The 14,199-nt window shown below is 44.0% G+C and overlaps 1 protein-coding gene across 9 annotated transcripts in view; it reads right to left on the minus strand.

Annotated features, from left to right (window-relative positions):
* Positions 1-14,199, minus strand: part of ATP2B3 (ATPase plasma membrane Ca2+ transporting 3) — a 100,934-nt gene that overhangs the window by 38,879 nt on the left and 47,856 nt on the right. For all 9 annotated transcript variants that reach the window (XM_043974045.1, XM_043974044.1, XM_043974051.1 and 6 more), the window contains 2 exons: positions 13,276-13,510; positions 1,329-1,508 (listed from right to left, as the gene is read on the minus strand). In XM_043974045.1, coding sequence (XP_043829980.1) covers positions 1,329-1,508; positions 13,276-13,510 — 415 coding nt within the window. The remainder of the gene's footprint in view (positions 1-1,328; positions 1,509-13,275; positions 13,511-14,199) is intronic.

A 14,199-nucleotide genomic window follows, 5' to 3' on the forward strand; every position in this document is an offset into this window, starting at 1 on the left:
GAGAGAGGATAGAAGAGAGAAGAGAGAGGAGAGAGGAGAGAGGAGAGAGACAGAGAGAGAGGAGGGAGAGAAGAGAGAAGAGAGGAGAGAGAGGAGGGAGAGAAGAAGGAAGAGAGAGGAGAGTCAGAGAGACAGAGACAGAGAGAGGAGAAAGAAGAGAGAGGAGAGAGGAGGGAGGGAGGGAGGGAGAGAGAAAGAGAGAGAGACAGAGACAGAGAGAGAGACAGAGAGACAGAGAGAGACAGAGAGAGACAGAGAGACAGAGAGAGACAGGAGAGAGGAGAGAGACAGAGAGACAGAAAAATACAGAGACAGAGAGAAACTGAGAGAAAAGAGAGAGGAGAGAGACAGAGACAGAGAGAGAGGAGGGAGAGAAGAGACAGAGACAGAGACACATAGAGAAAGAGAGAGAGAGAGACAGAGAGAGAGAGATGACTGAAGGAATCTCTCTGCTATGTCACATTGCTCACGAAAAAAGAAAATCCGATTGTTTCAATAGGCTAATATGGTTATTTACCCAATGTTACCCAGGCCCCGTTGACAAGCTTATTCTACCTTCCTGGGGGGGGGGGGGCGGCGGGTTGAGGTTGAAGTTGGGAACCTCTGATTTCCCCTTTAGGAACAATAAACTTGATAACGATACCAACCGGCCTTTGTTTTTGGTACATTTACAAATAATAAGCTAAAGAACAAAGTCCATATGAAGGTGGGAACATTTTTAATGCAGTAAAAACATTAAAAATGAACTCTTATTATTCAATATCAACTTCAAGACAAACTTGTAAAGTAATCTGAACATTGATGGGCAGAATAGCCTAATGTCTAGGGACCGGGCAGCCCTGGGTTCAAGTCATTGGCAGTGTGACCCTGGGCAAGTCACCTAACCTCTGTGATTATGTAGAGGGAATTCCCTATGTCAGTGAAATAACAGCTCCCATTTTTATTCCTATTAATTTATAGTTTATAAATGCAATAAAGGTCGCTCTTTTCAATTGTTTTTTTTTTAACTCATCAAAAGTTGGATGAGTAAGTGTGTGTCTTTTAACTGCATTGAATTTCTTAAAGCCTTGAAAGAACAGACATACACTCGTTGCTTGATTGAGCAGATGACGGTTTTTCTCGGAAATTATCGACTTGTGATGACAAATGTCGACAGTACATATTTGGGGGTGGAATGAGTGTCTCGTGCCTATGTACCTGTGCATGTGCGTGTGCACACGTGCATGGGCACATTGGGGGACAGGGGAGGGAGGAGTGGACATCTCTTGGCCAAGCCTAATGCAATCCCAGGTCAACCTGGTCCTCAAAGCAGGAATTCTGAGAGGTACCTCTCCTTTCTCATTGCGAATGCGGCGGTTGAATTCCTTCCCTTCTAGGCACAAGAAGTCTTCCCCAGGTTGAATGATGCCACACTTTGCTGCAATGGCCCGGGCGGTATTGATGTTGTCTCCAGTCACCATGCGCACTGTGATGCCAGCGCGTTGACACTTGCGGATAGCTTCAGGAACCTACAGGAAACAAGAACAGAAACTCTGTCTCAATCTTCCCCACCACCATCTACTTTACATCCAGATCATTCCCTATTGGCTGTGAGTTTCACAGAAGATCATATGATCCTAGCTGTAGAGCTGAGAGGCATCTCAGAGATCCGCTTCTGTCATTTTACAGAGGAGGAAACTGAGGCCCACAGAGGGGAAGTGACCCAAGGTCACATAGGGAATCACAGGATCGTAGGTGAAGATCTGGCAGGGACGTCAGAGGCCAACTCCTCATTTTACAAAGAATGAAACTGAGGCTTAGAGAGGGAAAATAACTTGCCAAAGGTGACCGAGGCAGTATTTGAACCCAAATCCATAGACTCCAAACCGAATCTAAGGTGCGTTTCATATGGGAGGAGCCATGTAGAGGCTGGGGGCTGGGCTGCATAATTTAGTGATGCAGGATCTTCAGCCTAGCATTTAGCCTACTGTTGCACAGAAAAGGAATGAGACTTGATCTCTTTGATGCTAGAGGATAGGATAGAATTTGGAGCGACGGATGGGTAAAAGATACAGAGACAAAGTTAGGCTCAACATCAGGGAAAACTCCCCCAAAGTGAAAGGGGCTGCCTCCTGGAGGGGCAGGGTACCCATTTTTCAGATATGTTGTTGAGAAGATTCTTGGTGTGGGGGGGCAGCTAGGTGGCACAGTAGATAAAGCACTGGCCCTGGATTCAGGAGGACCTGAGTTCAAATCCAGCCTTAGACACTTGACAAACAAACAAAACAAAACAAACAAATCACTTAGTAGCTGTGTGACCCTGGGGAAGTCACTTCACCCTGTTTACCTCAGTTTCCTCATCTGTAAAATGAGCTGGAGAAGGAAATGGCAAATCACTCCAATATCTTTAGCAAGAAACCCCTCAAAATGGGGACATGAAAGGATCAGACATGACTGGAAAAATGACTCAACAGCAACAACAAAGCACTTATTTGTGTTGTAGCAGTTAGTAAATGCATAAAGAGAAACGGGGAATGTACCTCACCAGTTTTACCAGCAACACCATTGTTCTGGTATTGTAAAATTTTCTTTTCTCTTTGCATTTCCCGCCCACCCCCCTCTTTCAGTGGCCTCATGAGCTCATGCAGTAAATTCATTCTAGACAATAGCAGTTGCAATTATAGCCTCTGGAAGCAGTTGAATAGAATGATCCACTTGTCTGGAAAATTGATTTTATACCTTAAAAACATTTTAAAGTGTCAAGGTAGGATTTGGCAGTCTTCCTGAAGCAGCCAGCCCTGCCTTTGAGTGCCATTCAAAGTGATTCCAGTCTTTTCTATCAAAAGCTTTTAGACTGCTTATTATTTCAATGTTTCAACTGTTGGTTTTGTCATAAAACTGACTTTTGCATGGCTTTTGTAGAGCAGTCGGCTGAAAACACAAAACCAGAAATTTTCGACTAAATGAACAACTTTTTATTCTCTTTTTCTGCTGCCTTCTATTGTCTGCCTTGTGTTTGTAAGGAAAGAAAATCTATGCACATGTGAATACTTAATAAAATCCATACAGAGTGCATCTTTTCATGTGGTTAAGATCTTACATTTTTAATTAGTGCACAAACTGTCAGCCATACTTGTTGAGTTTTAGATGGACTAACATCTTTTCATGTATTACTATTTTTTATTATTTTATTTTATTTTATTTTGTTTTGTTTTGTTTTGTTTTGTTTTTTGCAGGGCAATGAGGGTTAAGTGACTTGCCCAGGGTCACACAGCTAGCAAGTGTCAAGTGTCTGAAAACAGATTTGAACTTAGGTCCTCCTTAATCCAGGGCAGGTGCTCTATCCACTGTGCCACCTAGCTGCTCCCCATGTATTACTATTTAAAAAAAAATTAGTTAAAAAAAGCCAGAGGACTCATCACCTTCACCTCTAAGATTCCCTAGGTCTCCTCTTAAGGGCCACCTCTCTCTCTCTCTTTTTTTTTTTTGGCAGGGCAATGAGGGTTAAGTGACTTGCCCAGGGTCACAAAGCTAGTAAGTGTCAAGTGTCCGAGACTGGATTTGAACTCAGGTCCTCCTGAATCCAGAGCCACCTAGCTACGCTAGGACCACCTCTTCTTACATGATGCCTTCCTTGTTTTATTTGCTCAGTCTCAAGTGACCTCCTGTCCCCAGTTACTTTGTAGATATTTCAAATGTATTTATCTACTTTGTAGATATTTCTTAAGTGGCTACAATGTACTTAACTGCCAGGCATTGTGCTAAGCATTGCGGATACAAAGAAAGGTAAAAGACAGTCCCTGCCTTAACGATCTAATGGGTCTATTTGGTCTAATGGAGCGAGACAACATGCTCGCGACTATGCACAAACAAGCTAAAATTGGAGATAATCAATAGAAGGAAAGCACTTGAACTAAGGGGTTTGGAAGGTCAGATTTTAGCTGGGACTTGAAGGAAGCCAGGAGGTGCAGATGAGGAAGGAGGGAATTTGAGGCAAAGAGGAGAGCCACAGAAAATGGATTAAAGAGGAAGGTGTAAGAGAAGACCGGAAAGTTAAGAAGAGGCCATGTTGTGAAGGGCTTTCAAAGTCAAAGAGCATTTGGGATTTCATCCTGAAGGTAATGGGAGTCATTGAAGTTGATTGAAGGGGGCAGGGGTAAGGAGGTGGCACGGTCAGACCTGTGCTTTAGGAAGATTGATTTGACAACTAAGTGCAGGATGAACTGGAATGGGGAAAGACTTGTGGCAGGGAGACCAACCAGAAGGCTCTTGCAGTAGTTCAGGTTTGAGGTGGTAGAAGCCTGCCCTAGGTTGGGGGCAGTGTTGGAGGGGCGAAGGAGGCTCATTATACAAGGGATTTGGGGAAGGTAAAATGAACAGGTCTTGGCAATAGATTGGATATGGGGGGAAGTGGAAGTGGGGAGTTCAGGGTAACACCTATGGTGTAAACCCGCATGACTGAGAGGATGGCAGTGCCCTCAACAGTAACAGGGAAGTTAGGGGAGAAAGATAATGAGTTTGGTTTAGGAAATTTTAATTTTTATATGTCTATGGGCCATCCACTTTGAGATGTCTGGTAGGAAGTTGGAGATGGAGACTGGAGGTCAACAGAGTGGTTAGAGTAGATTTGAGAATCATCAGCATAGAGATGCTAATTGAGTCCATGGGGTTGGAGATGAAGTGAAGTAGGATAGAGGGAGTGACCTTGATGAAGACCCAGCAAAGGAGATTGCAGATACAATGGAAAGTCCTTGAGGACAAAACCTATTTCAGTTTTCTGTCTCCCCAAAGCCCAGCACAGTGTCTGACACATAGTAGGGTCTTAATAAATGCTGGTAGACTAAATGGATCCATCTTGTAATCAAATAGGTGGAGTCCATGTCAGTTACTTCTTAGTCTCTGCTGCCATCACGTGGCAGCTAAGAGTCATGCACTCAAAGAATCTGAGAGTTGAAAGGAAGCTCAGAAGGCAGAGAATCCAACTTCCCTGATCTTGTCAGGAATCTCCTCTTCAGTGTATCTGGCAGTGGCTTGAAGATCTCCAATGATGGGGAGCTCACTACATTATCAGGTAGTGCTCTCCATTGTTGGACAATTCTGGAGTCTTTTTTCATATGAATTATTTTCATTCAATATTATTTTCATGTGAATTTGATTACTCCCCATTTAAATTTGAGTTGTAGTCAAAACAAATGTACACACGCTCTCTGGTGAGGTCCCTTTTTTTCGGGGACCTCTACAGAAGACCTCTAAACTTAGAGGTTTGAGGACCTCGAGAAGGGAAAACACTTGGGGCAAAAGAGCTGACCACCGGGGCAGCTAGGTGGCGCAGTGGATAAATCACTGGCCCTGGAGTCAGGAGGACCTGAGTTCAAATCCAGCCTCAGACACTTGACACTTACTAGCTGTGTGACCTTGGGCAAGTCACTTAACCCTCATTGCCCCGCCCCACCCAAAGTCAAAGCCCTTAGCACTTAAGGCCAAACTAGCTTTCATCTAAAGCCTTTGTCTTTCTTGTTCCCTCCACCTTCTCACTCTCACTGAGCCCTGGCTCTCTCCAGCCTTTCCAGAACTGGCTGAACTTTCACTCATACCAACTCACTGGTCAAGGTGGGGAAGTTGGATTATTCCTTGCTCCCCACTGTCACTTTCAGGCTCTTCCTTCACCACTTTCACTCAGTAACTTCTCCTCCTTTGAAGTTCACACTATTCCAATTCACCACTCAATCCAGGTCTTAGTGCCTGACCCAAGGATATTTTCCTTTCTTCTTTAATGATTTTAGAGCCTGGCCCAATCTTTCTCTCTTCCCCAACTCCTGTCTTCATTCTAAGGGACTTTAACATATTGGTATTTTCCTCAAATATCCTAGCCTTCCAGTTCCTCAATGCATTCAACCCCACCTCAGCTCTAGCTAGAGAAGGTCATAGCCTTGATCTTTTTTTTTTTTTTTTTTTTTTGGTGAGGCAGTTGGGGTTAAGTGACTTACCCAGGGTCACACAGCTAGTAAGTGTTAAGTGTCTGAGGCCGGATTTGAACTCAGGTACTCCTGACTCCAGGGCTGTTGCTCTATCCACCTAGCTTCCCCTCATAGCCTTGATCTTGCTTTCACCCCCAAGTGTTCCACTTCTATGTTTGTGAGCTCTGAAATTCCCTTCTCTGATCATGATCTGTTGTTATTCCATCTTTTCTTTCTTCCTTAGGACTTTTAACACTGTTCTTTATCCTCATTGTAACCTCTCAGCCCATTACCTTTCCTGGTGATCACCCCTGCATTGGCTGCATTTTCTTTCCTTCTCTTTCTCAACCCTTTGGTATATCAGTTCAGTTTGACACCAGCCCCAACCTGAGCTGCTTTCTTTCAGAGGCAAATAGGTGAGTGAATAGAGTGCTGGGCTTGAAATCAGGAAAGCGCATTCAAATTTGGCCTCAGACACTTACTAGCTGTGGGAGCCTGGACAAGTTATAAAAATTTCTCTGTCTGCCTCAGTTTACTCAACTGCAAAATGAGGATAATGAAAGCATTTACCTCCCAGAGTTGTTGTGGGGATCAAATAACATATTTGTAAAGTGATTAGCAGAATGCCTGACACATTAATGAAATGTTTTTTTCTTTTGTTCCATCTTCCTTCTCTAAACCTATTCATACAGGGCTGAATGGAGCTAAAGAGAGGCACAAAACCCATGCTGTTTGGGACCATTACAGTTTTTTTTGCAGGGCAATGAGGGGTAAAGTGACTTGCCCAGGGTCATACAACTAGTAAGTGTCAAGTGTCTGAGGTTGTATTTGAACTCAGGTCCTCCCGAATTCAGGGCCAGTGCTTTATCCACTGTAGTGCCTCCTAGCTGCCCCATCATCACATATTTATGTTACATAACCTCAACTGGGCCCTCCCTGATCTATTTTCTCTCCCCATCAATACAGCAGGCTTCACAAACCTTTTCATCCCTCCTCAACTCTCCCAAGACACTTCCCTACTCAGCCCCACCTCTCACTCCTATCTGAGGACTTCACCTCATACTTCAATGAAAAAAAAATGGAGTCCCTTTGCTAAAAGCTCTCTCTTCTCCTGTCACCTTATTTCGAATCACTTGGACCTCTCCCTCTCTCTCTCTCTCTCTCTCTTTCTCTCTGGTGGGGCAATGAGGGTTAAGTGACTTGCCTAAGGTCACACAGCTAGTAAGTATCAAGTGTCTGAAGTTGGATTTGAACTTAGGTCCTCCTGAACCCAGGGCGGCTGCTTTATCCACTGCGCCACCTAGCTGCCCCTGCATCTTGTCTCTTTTTCATCTCTGTCTCACATGATGAGGTGGACTTCTCCTTGACAAGGCCAGCTCCTGCACATGAACCCTTTTTTTCTTTTCCTTTTTTAAAATTAAAATTAAAATTTTTTTTAGGCAATCAGGGTTAAGTGACTTGCCCAGAGTCACACAGCTAGTAAGTGTCTGAGTCTGGATTTGAACTCTGTTCCTCCTGACTCCAGGGCTGGTGCTCTATCTACTGCAGCACTACCTAGGTGCCCTTGAATGAATCTTTGATCCCATCCTATCCCATCTTTTCCAGCAGATTCTCCTCTCTATCATCCCTACTTTCTCTTTAATCTTGCCTCTATTTACTCCTTCTCTACTTCCTACAAACATACCCATGTCTCCCTCATTTAAAAAAATCTCTCACTTGATTGCAGCATCCCTGCTAGCTATCATTCTATACCTCTCCTCTCATTCTTGGCTAAAGTCCTTGAGAAACTCTATCTACAGTAAAAGGTTTCTGAATGTACAATGACATAGATATATGTATATATGCTAATTTATATATGCGCATTATACATGTATATACACACATGCATATACAGGTGAATGAATATGTGTATATATGTATACATGTGTATGCATGCATATATATGAATATATATGCATATACATACATATACACATACACATTTGTATATACACATATATCCAGGGTTGTGTAAAAATTTCTTGGGGAAAAGGGCTTGTGGGGGCAGCTAGGTGGCGCTGTGGATAAAGCGCCTGACTTGGATCCAGGAGGACCTGAGTTCAAACCCAGCCTCAGACACTTGACACTTACTAGCTGTGTGACCTTGGGCAAGTCACTTAACCCTCATTACCCTGCAAAAAAAAAAAAAAAAAAAAAGGAAAAAGGGCTTGTGGTTCAAAAAGCTTAAGAAGCCCTGCAGTTGCCTACCTGCGTCAAGTCTCTCTCCACCCTAGCCCATCCTCCACTCAGCTGCCAAAGTGATCTTCTTAAAGTGTGGGTCTAGCTCATTCACCAAATGCCAATAGCTCCCTATTACCTATGTAACAGTGGGAAGGGTATTCATTTGTCTGAATGTTCTCTCCTTGTCTGATTTCTGCGCCACTGCTGGCTTTCCTCTTGCCTGTCCAGCTGTACCTCAGTATGGAAGTATCTCGGGGTTCTGTCCTGGGACATCTCTTCTCATTCTAGATCCCATCTCTTGGGGGTCTCATTCACTCCCATGGGTTAAATAATCATCCTCCCAGCTCTCTATCTCCAGTCCTGTTCTTTTCCCTGAGTTCCATTTGAGCATGAATTTGGGGACTTCTTGAACTGGATGCCACATGGGCACCTCAAACCCAACATGTCTAAATGAGAATCCATGATTTCGGGGCAGCTAGATTGCGCAGTGGATAGAGCACCGGCCCTGGAGTCAGGAGTACCTGAGTTCAAATCCAGCCTCAGATACTTAACACTTACTAGCTGTGTGACCCTGGGCAAGTCACTTAACCCCAGTTGCCTCACTAAAAAAAAAAAAAAAAGAATCCATGATTTCCCACCACGTCCTCCATCTTTCTAGTCTCCCAGGTTTGAACTGTCAGAGTCCCCCTCCTTCTCCTTTTCTTCCCTATATCCAACTAGTTGCTAAGTCCTCCTGATTCGTTCTCCATTTCTCTCAGTTCCCATGGATGCCACCCTATTTCAGATCTTCATCATTTCTCTCCTAGACTGTACTAATAGCTTCCCAGTTGGTCTCCCTGCTTTAAGTCTCTCTCCTCTCCAATTCAGCCTCCATCTAATTCATCCTTTTAAATTATTTTTATATCTTTCCCCTATGTTTCCTCCTCTTTCTCCCATCCAGCAAGCCATCCTTTGTAACAAAGAATATAAGAAAGGGAGGGGGCAGCTAGGTGGTACAGTGGATAGAGCACTGGCCTTGGATTCAGGAGGACCTGAGTTCAAATCTGACCTCAGACACTTGACATTTACTAGCTGTGTGACCCTGGGCAAGTCACTTAACGCTCATTATCCTGCAAAAAAGGGAGAAGACAACAGGACAGCAAAACTAACAACATTAACTGAATCTGACAATGTCTAAAATAGTCCTCACCCACAGTCCTCCATTTCTGCCACAAAGGGAGGTATCACCTCTGCCTCTTAGAATCCTTGGTTTCCCTTAATGCTTTCACACCTTCTTTCTCCTGAGGTGATCCTATTTATTTATATATGTACATTATATTCTATCTCCTCCCCACTGCAAACCTGAAGAAACAGAAACCTCTTAAGGGCTGGAACTGGGCCTCCTTTTTCTGTTTGTTCCCCAGCACCTAGAGAGGCGTGTGGCACACAGTAGGTACTAGACAAATGCTTGGCTGTGTTGAGCCGGCTTCAACTCTTCTGATTTCAAAGGCGCCATTGTGCAGTGCTAAGGGCTCTGGGTTGAAAGTCAGGAGACCTGAGTTTCTAGTCTTGTTTCTGATACTTTGGGGCTGGGTGACCTCGAGCTAGTCATCTGTCTTCTCTGGGCCTTGGGTTCTTCATGTGTCAAATAGAGAGATTTGGCCTGGAAGAGTTCCAAGGTCCCTTCCAGCTTGAACATTCTCAGGGTCTAGGAGATTAGGGGAGGGAGAATTCAAGGCCCAGGGGGCCCCAGGGAGGTCAGTCCCAGGGCTGTCTGTGAAGGGCGGCAGCAGCATTGGCTGGCTTTGCACGCCCAAGCACACATAGGCAAACACCAAACATGGAGAGGGAACCACACTAGGGCTGAGGCCAACAAGTGGCCAGTTATTCAGGGCATGTTTACGATCCTGAAAGGCCTTGGCAGAATGAGGCCAGGTTGCTATGAATATCTTCTTTTTAGGTGTCTAACAGGCGTCCATTTACTTGGCCCGACAGAGGTGGGACCTTTATGTTGGGGGGGGTGGGTCCAAGTACAGCCAACCCCAATCCAAACATCCAAGTGGAAAAGTTTGCAAGTTTCTCCTTCAAAGCCCCCCAAAGAACCAGTCTGGAATGTGGAGAGCTTGATATAAAAATAAATGAGGGAACATAGAGCAAATAATGAATGGAAACCATTATCTGGAAAAAAGGAAACAGGGAAGGGCTGTGAAAAGAAGATTTCAGTGGCTGCTCTGTGACTCTGGATGAGACCCAGAGAGGAGAAGTTACCTGCCCAAGGTCACAGAGCTAGTTGGTGCCAGAATTAGAACTCAAACCCAGGTATCCTGTGCTTCCACTTGAGGGTGGTCAGGGAAGACTTTCTAAAGAGTCAGGATTAGTAGAAAGAGCAGGGGGAGGCAGCATTTCATGGGAAGGGAACGGCTTTTGAGTGATGGCTTTAGCTCTGTCCCTAGCTTGCTGTGTGGCCTCAATGAAGTTACCTTCCCTCTCTGGGTTTCAATTACCTCACCTATAAAATGAGGGATTTGGATTAGATGATCTCAAGGTCTCTCCTGGCTCCAACACTCTATGGTTGTTTGGTGGCTACCTATCAATCAATCAATCAATCAATCAATCAATCAATCTATCCATCTATCTATCATCTATTTCTATTTCTAGCTACCTATTATATCTATCTGTATCTCTGCATCTCTCTCTGTATTTTTGTATCTCTCTACCTAGCTACCTACCTGCTTACCTACCTATCGCTATAGCTAACTACCTATTATGTCTGTCTATCTATCTATCTATCTATCTATCTATCTATCTATCTATCTATCTATCTATCTATCTATTGGAAACAGGTAAACTGAGGCACAACTCCCGGTCTGGTGCAAAGAAGGAAGGCCATTTTATTACGAGCTTGCAAGAAAGGGCACATACTCTAGAAGAGTGGTGCGCTTTGCCACAGCAAACTTCCCTTTTTTTAATCCTAGATCTAACACATAGTTCCCGTTTACACCCATTGGCTACTCTGGATGCACACTTTTTGTAATACTTCTAAACATGTACCCCCACCTGTGGAACAGCCTCTGGATGGGGATTTCACGATTCTTTTGTTATCTAACTTTAGAAAACTACTGCTGGGGCAGCTAGGTGGTGCAGTGGATAGAGCACCGGCCCTAGAATCAGGAGGACCTGAGTTCAAATTCGGCCTCAGACACTGAACACTTACTAGCTGTGTGACCCTGGGAAAGTCACTTAACCCCAATTGCCTCATCAAAAAACAAACAAACAAACAAACAAACAAACTACTGCTAACTCAGCAGGAAAAGGAAGAGAAATTTGGGGAGGGGGAGATAAGCCCCTGAGGCTTAAATAATGTAGTCTGCTCTTATCTGAGAGGAGCATCCTCTACTGGTTAACTGTTAACTCAGAAGGAAAAGGAAAGAATGGTGGGGATGGGGGGAGAAGTCCCTGGGATTTGAACAATGGGGAGAACACATTTAATTCTTTCATATCTATCTATCTATCTATCTATCTATCTATCTATCTATCTATCTATCTATCTATCTATCTATCATTGACTTCTTTTTTTTGCTCAAGCCCATATTATCCAACCCCAGTTGAATTAATTATTACTCTGTTCAAAAAGCAGAGAAGTGCTTAAAACTATGATCGATCCACTTTTAGAACCCAGGCCCTTCCAATTCTACTCCTGGTCCATCCTCATGGTTCTTCAGGGCCAGGATGTAGCCTCTGATGAGTGCCCCAGAGGGGCCACATCACTCCCACAGACTGCATCCTCTCAGGCTCAGAAGCTGTCACAAATGTTATTCCATCAATCAACCAAGCATTGAGTGAGTATATACTATGTACCTAGTGCTGGGCTCAGTCATGGGGGAGCACAGAGGAGGAGGCTTGGGGCTTGCTCCAAGAGGGTCCCAGTCTGTTTGGGAAGATGGGCCTTATTCACAAATAACACTCAGTGGGCAACTGAGGGCCAAACCCTGAATTACAAATGCTAAGGGACAGAAGAACTCAGAAGGGTATGAAAGTAATGGGGGTTGGGCTGGTGTATCAGCTAAGGCTTACTAAAAGAAGTGGGGTTTGAATAATGGTTTGGATCAGGAGGGGCAGAAAGGAAAGGGCAGAGCATTCTGGTTGGAATAGCTGGAGCAAAGGTGAGAATGAGTCTGACATACATGGGCTCCAGAGGATAACAGATTTAAAGCCAGAAGGGATTTAGAAGTCATTTGGTCTGACTCCCTCAATTTTTAAAAATTCTCTTTTTTTGTGTGTGTGGGGCAGAGGGTTAAGTGACTTGCCCAGGGTCACACAGCTAGTGAGTGTCAAGTGTCTGAGGCCGGATTTGAATTCAGGTCCTCCTGAATCCAGGGCTGTTGCTTTATCCATTGTACCACCTAGCTGCCCCCTGACTCCCTCATTTTAAGAAACTTACCAGGGAGTTGAAAGAATTTTGCCCAAGATCACATGGATTGGAAGTAGAAGAGGTGGGATTGAAACACCGGTCCTCTGACTCCAAATCCAATAAAGAGACCAGCCAGGCTGGAGCAGAAGGTCCCTTTTGGGAACATTTGGGAGCTCCCTCATGTATCTATTATCCAAGGATTGAATGAAATTTTCTAGTCTCTGTTTATGCTTTCTTCTTGTCTGTTCCTTCTATGACAATCTAGAAAGAAGTACATTTGGTAGCCTAGGTTGGGGAGTGGTGAAACGGCACCATTCTACATTTTCATATTAGCAACAAAAGAGAATATCCCTTGGAGGAAAACATATGGAAAAACCGTACCTAGGCACAGATTAGCGCCCTCCAACGTCAGATGTTATTAATTGCTTCTTATAAGGGAAGAAGCGAAATTTAATGGTTGATGGGGGGAGAGAAGAAATTCAGAAAAGTTTGAGTTATAAAAGGTATGGTATAGTAAAAAGAACACAGGACTTGGCATCTGAAGGCATGGATTTGAGTCTTGGCTCTTCCAATTTACTAGCTATATGACAGTGTGCAAGTCATTTTAACTTTCTGGAATTTCAGCGTAAAACAGGGGTTAATAATACTTACTCTTTCTTAGGAGGAGAGCACTTTGTAAACCTTAAAGTTCAATTGAAATGGTAGGTATTCTTATGATTAAATCCCTACCTCAGGTCGGACAGGATCTTCGATGCCCACAACAGCAATGCAGGTGAGTTCTCCCACAATCTCAGTCTCATTGTCCCATTCGGGCTCCTGGCCTGCAGAAAAGTCCCGGTAGGCAATGCAGATGGTACGTAAGCCATCACAGGCCATTGGCTCAATGATCTTCTTCACCATCTCATCCCTGTCCCGAGGACGGAAGCTGCGGAGCTCTCCGTTTCTGTTTAAGATATTGGTGCATCTGGAGAAGTGGGGTGAAGGACAGAAGTGTAGGAGAGGAGGGGGTAGGATGAGGGGAAAAACAAAAAAGCAAAATCAATGAAACAGAGAGTGAGTTAGTGAGAATCAAAACTGCCCTGTGTTCCCCGATTCATGTAAGGTTGTTGCTAAACATAGTTTGAGAAGTGTTGCCACAAGTAGGTTTTTGGCCGGTTGGAATTTAAGTGGAAAAATACCAAGGGTCTTCTGTCATTAAATTAAAAAAAACTAATTAAAAAATTTAAAAGCACCTAAGATTTCAGAGATGGGAGAGCCCTTATAAATCATCTAGTTCACTAGATGGGATTTTCCTCTGTGCTGCCTATTGAAAGCAAGGAGTGCAGAAGAGAAAACGTGATTTGAGAAATGAACAGCTAACTAAGATGGAATCTTAGAATGGGATTTGGACTTCTGGGACACAGTTTAAAAGATAGGAGTGGCAGGCTCTTGGATGGGGATGGAGTACACTTAACAAACCATGGTGAGGATATATTTACTTGATGTTTTACAAATCGACTCAAAGGGGCTTTAAACTAACAAAGTCGAGGGGGAGGGAGAAAACTACCTACCTACCTACCAAGATCACAGTAGCAGATAAAACACCCAACGGTTCACAGTAGACAAAATCCAAGAAAGGAGCTAACTGTAAAACCCACCACTCAAAAGGCCCAC

Source organism: Dromiciops gliroides, chromosome X, assembly GCF_019393635.1.
Source record: "Dromiciops gliroides isolate mDroGli1 chromosome X, mDroGli1.pri, whole genome shotgun sequence".
Classification (NCBI taxonomy): domain Eukaryota; kingdom Metazoa; phylum Chordata; class Mammalia; order Microbiotheria; family Microbiotheriidae; genus Dromiciops; species Dromiciops gliroides.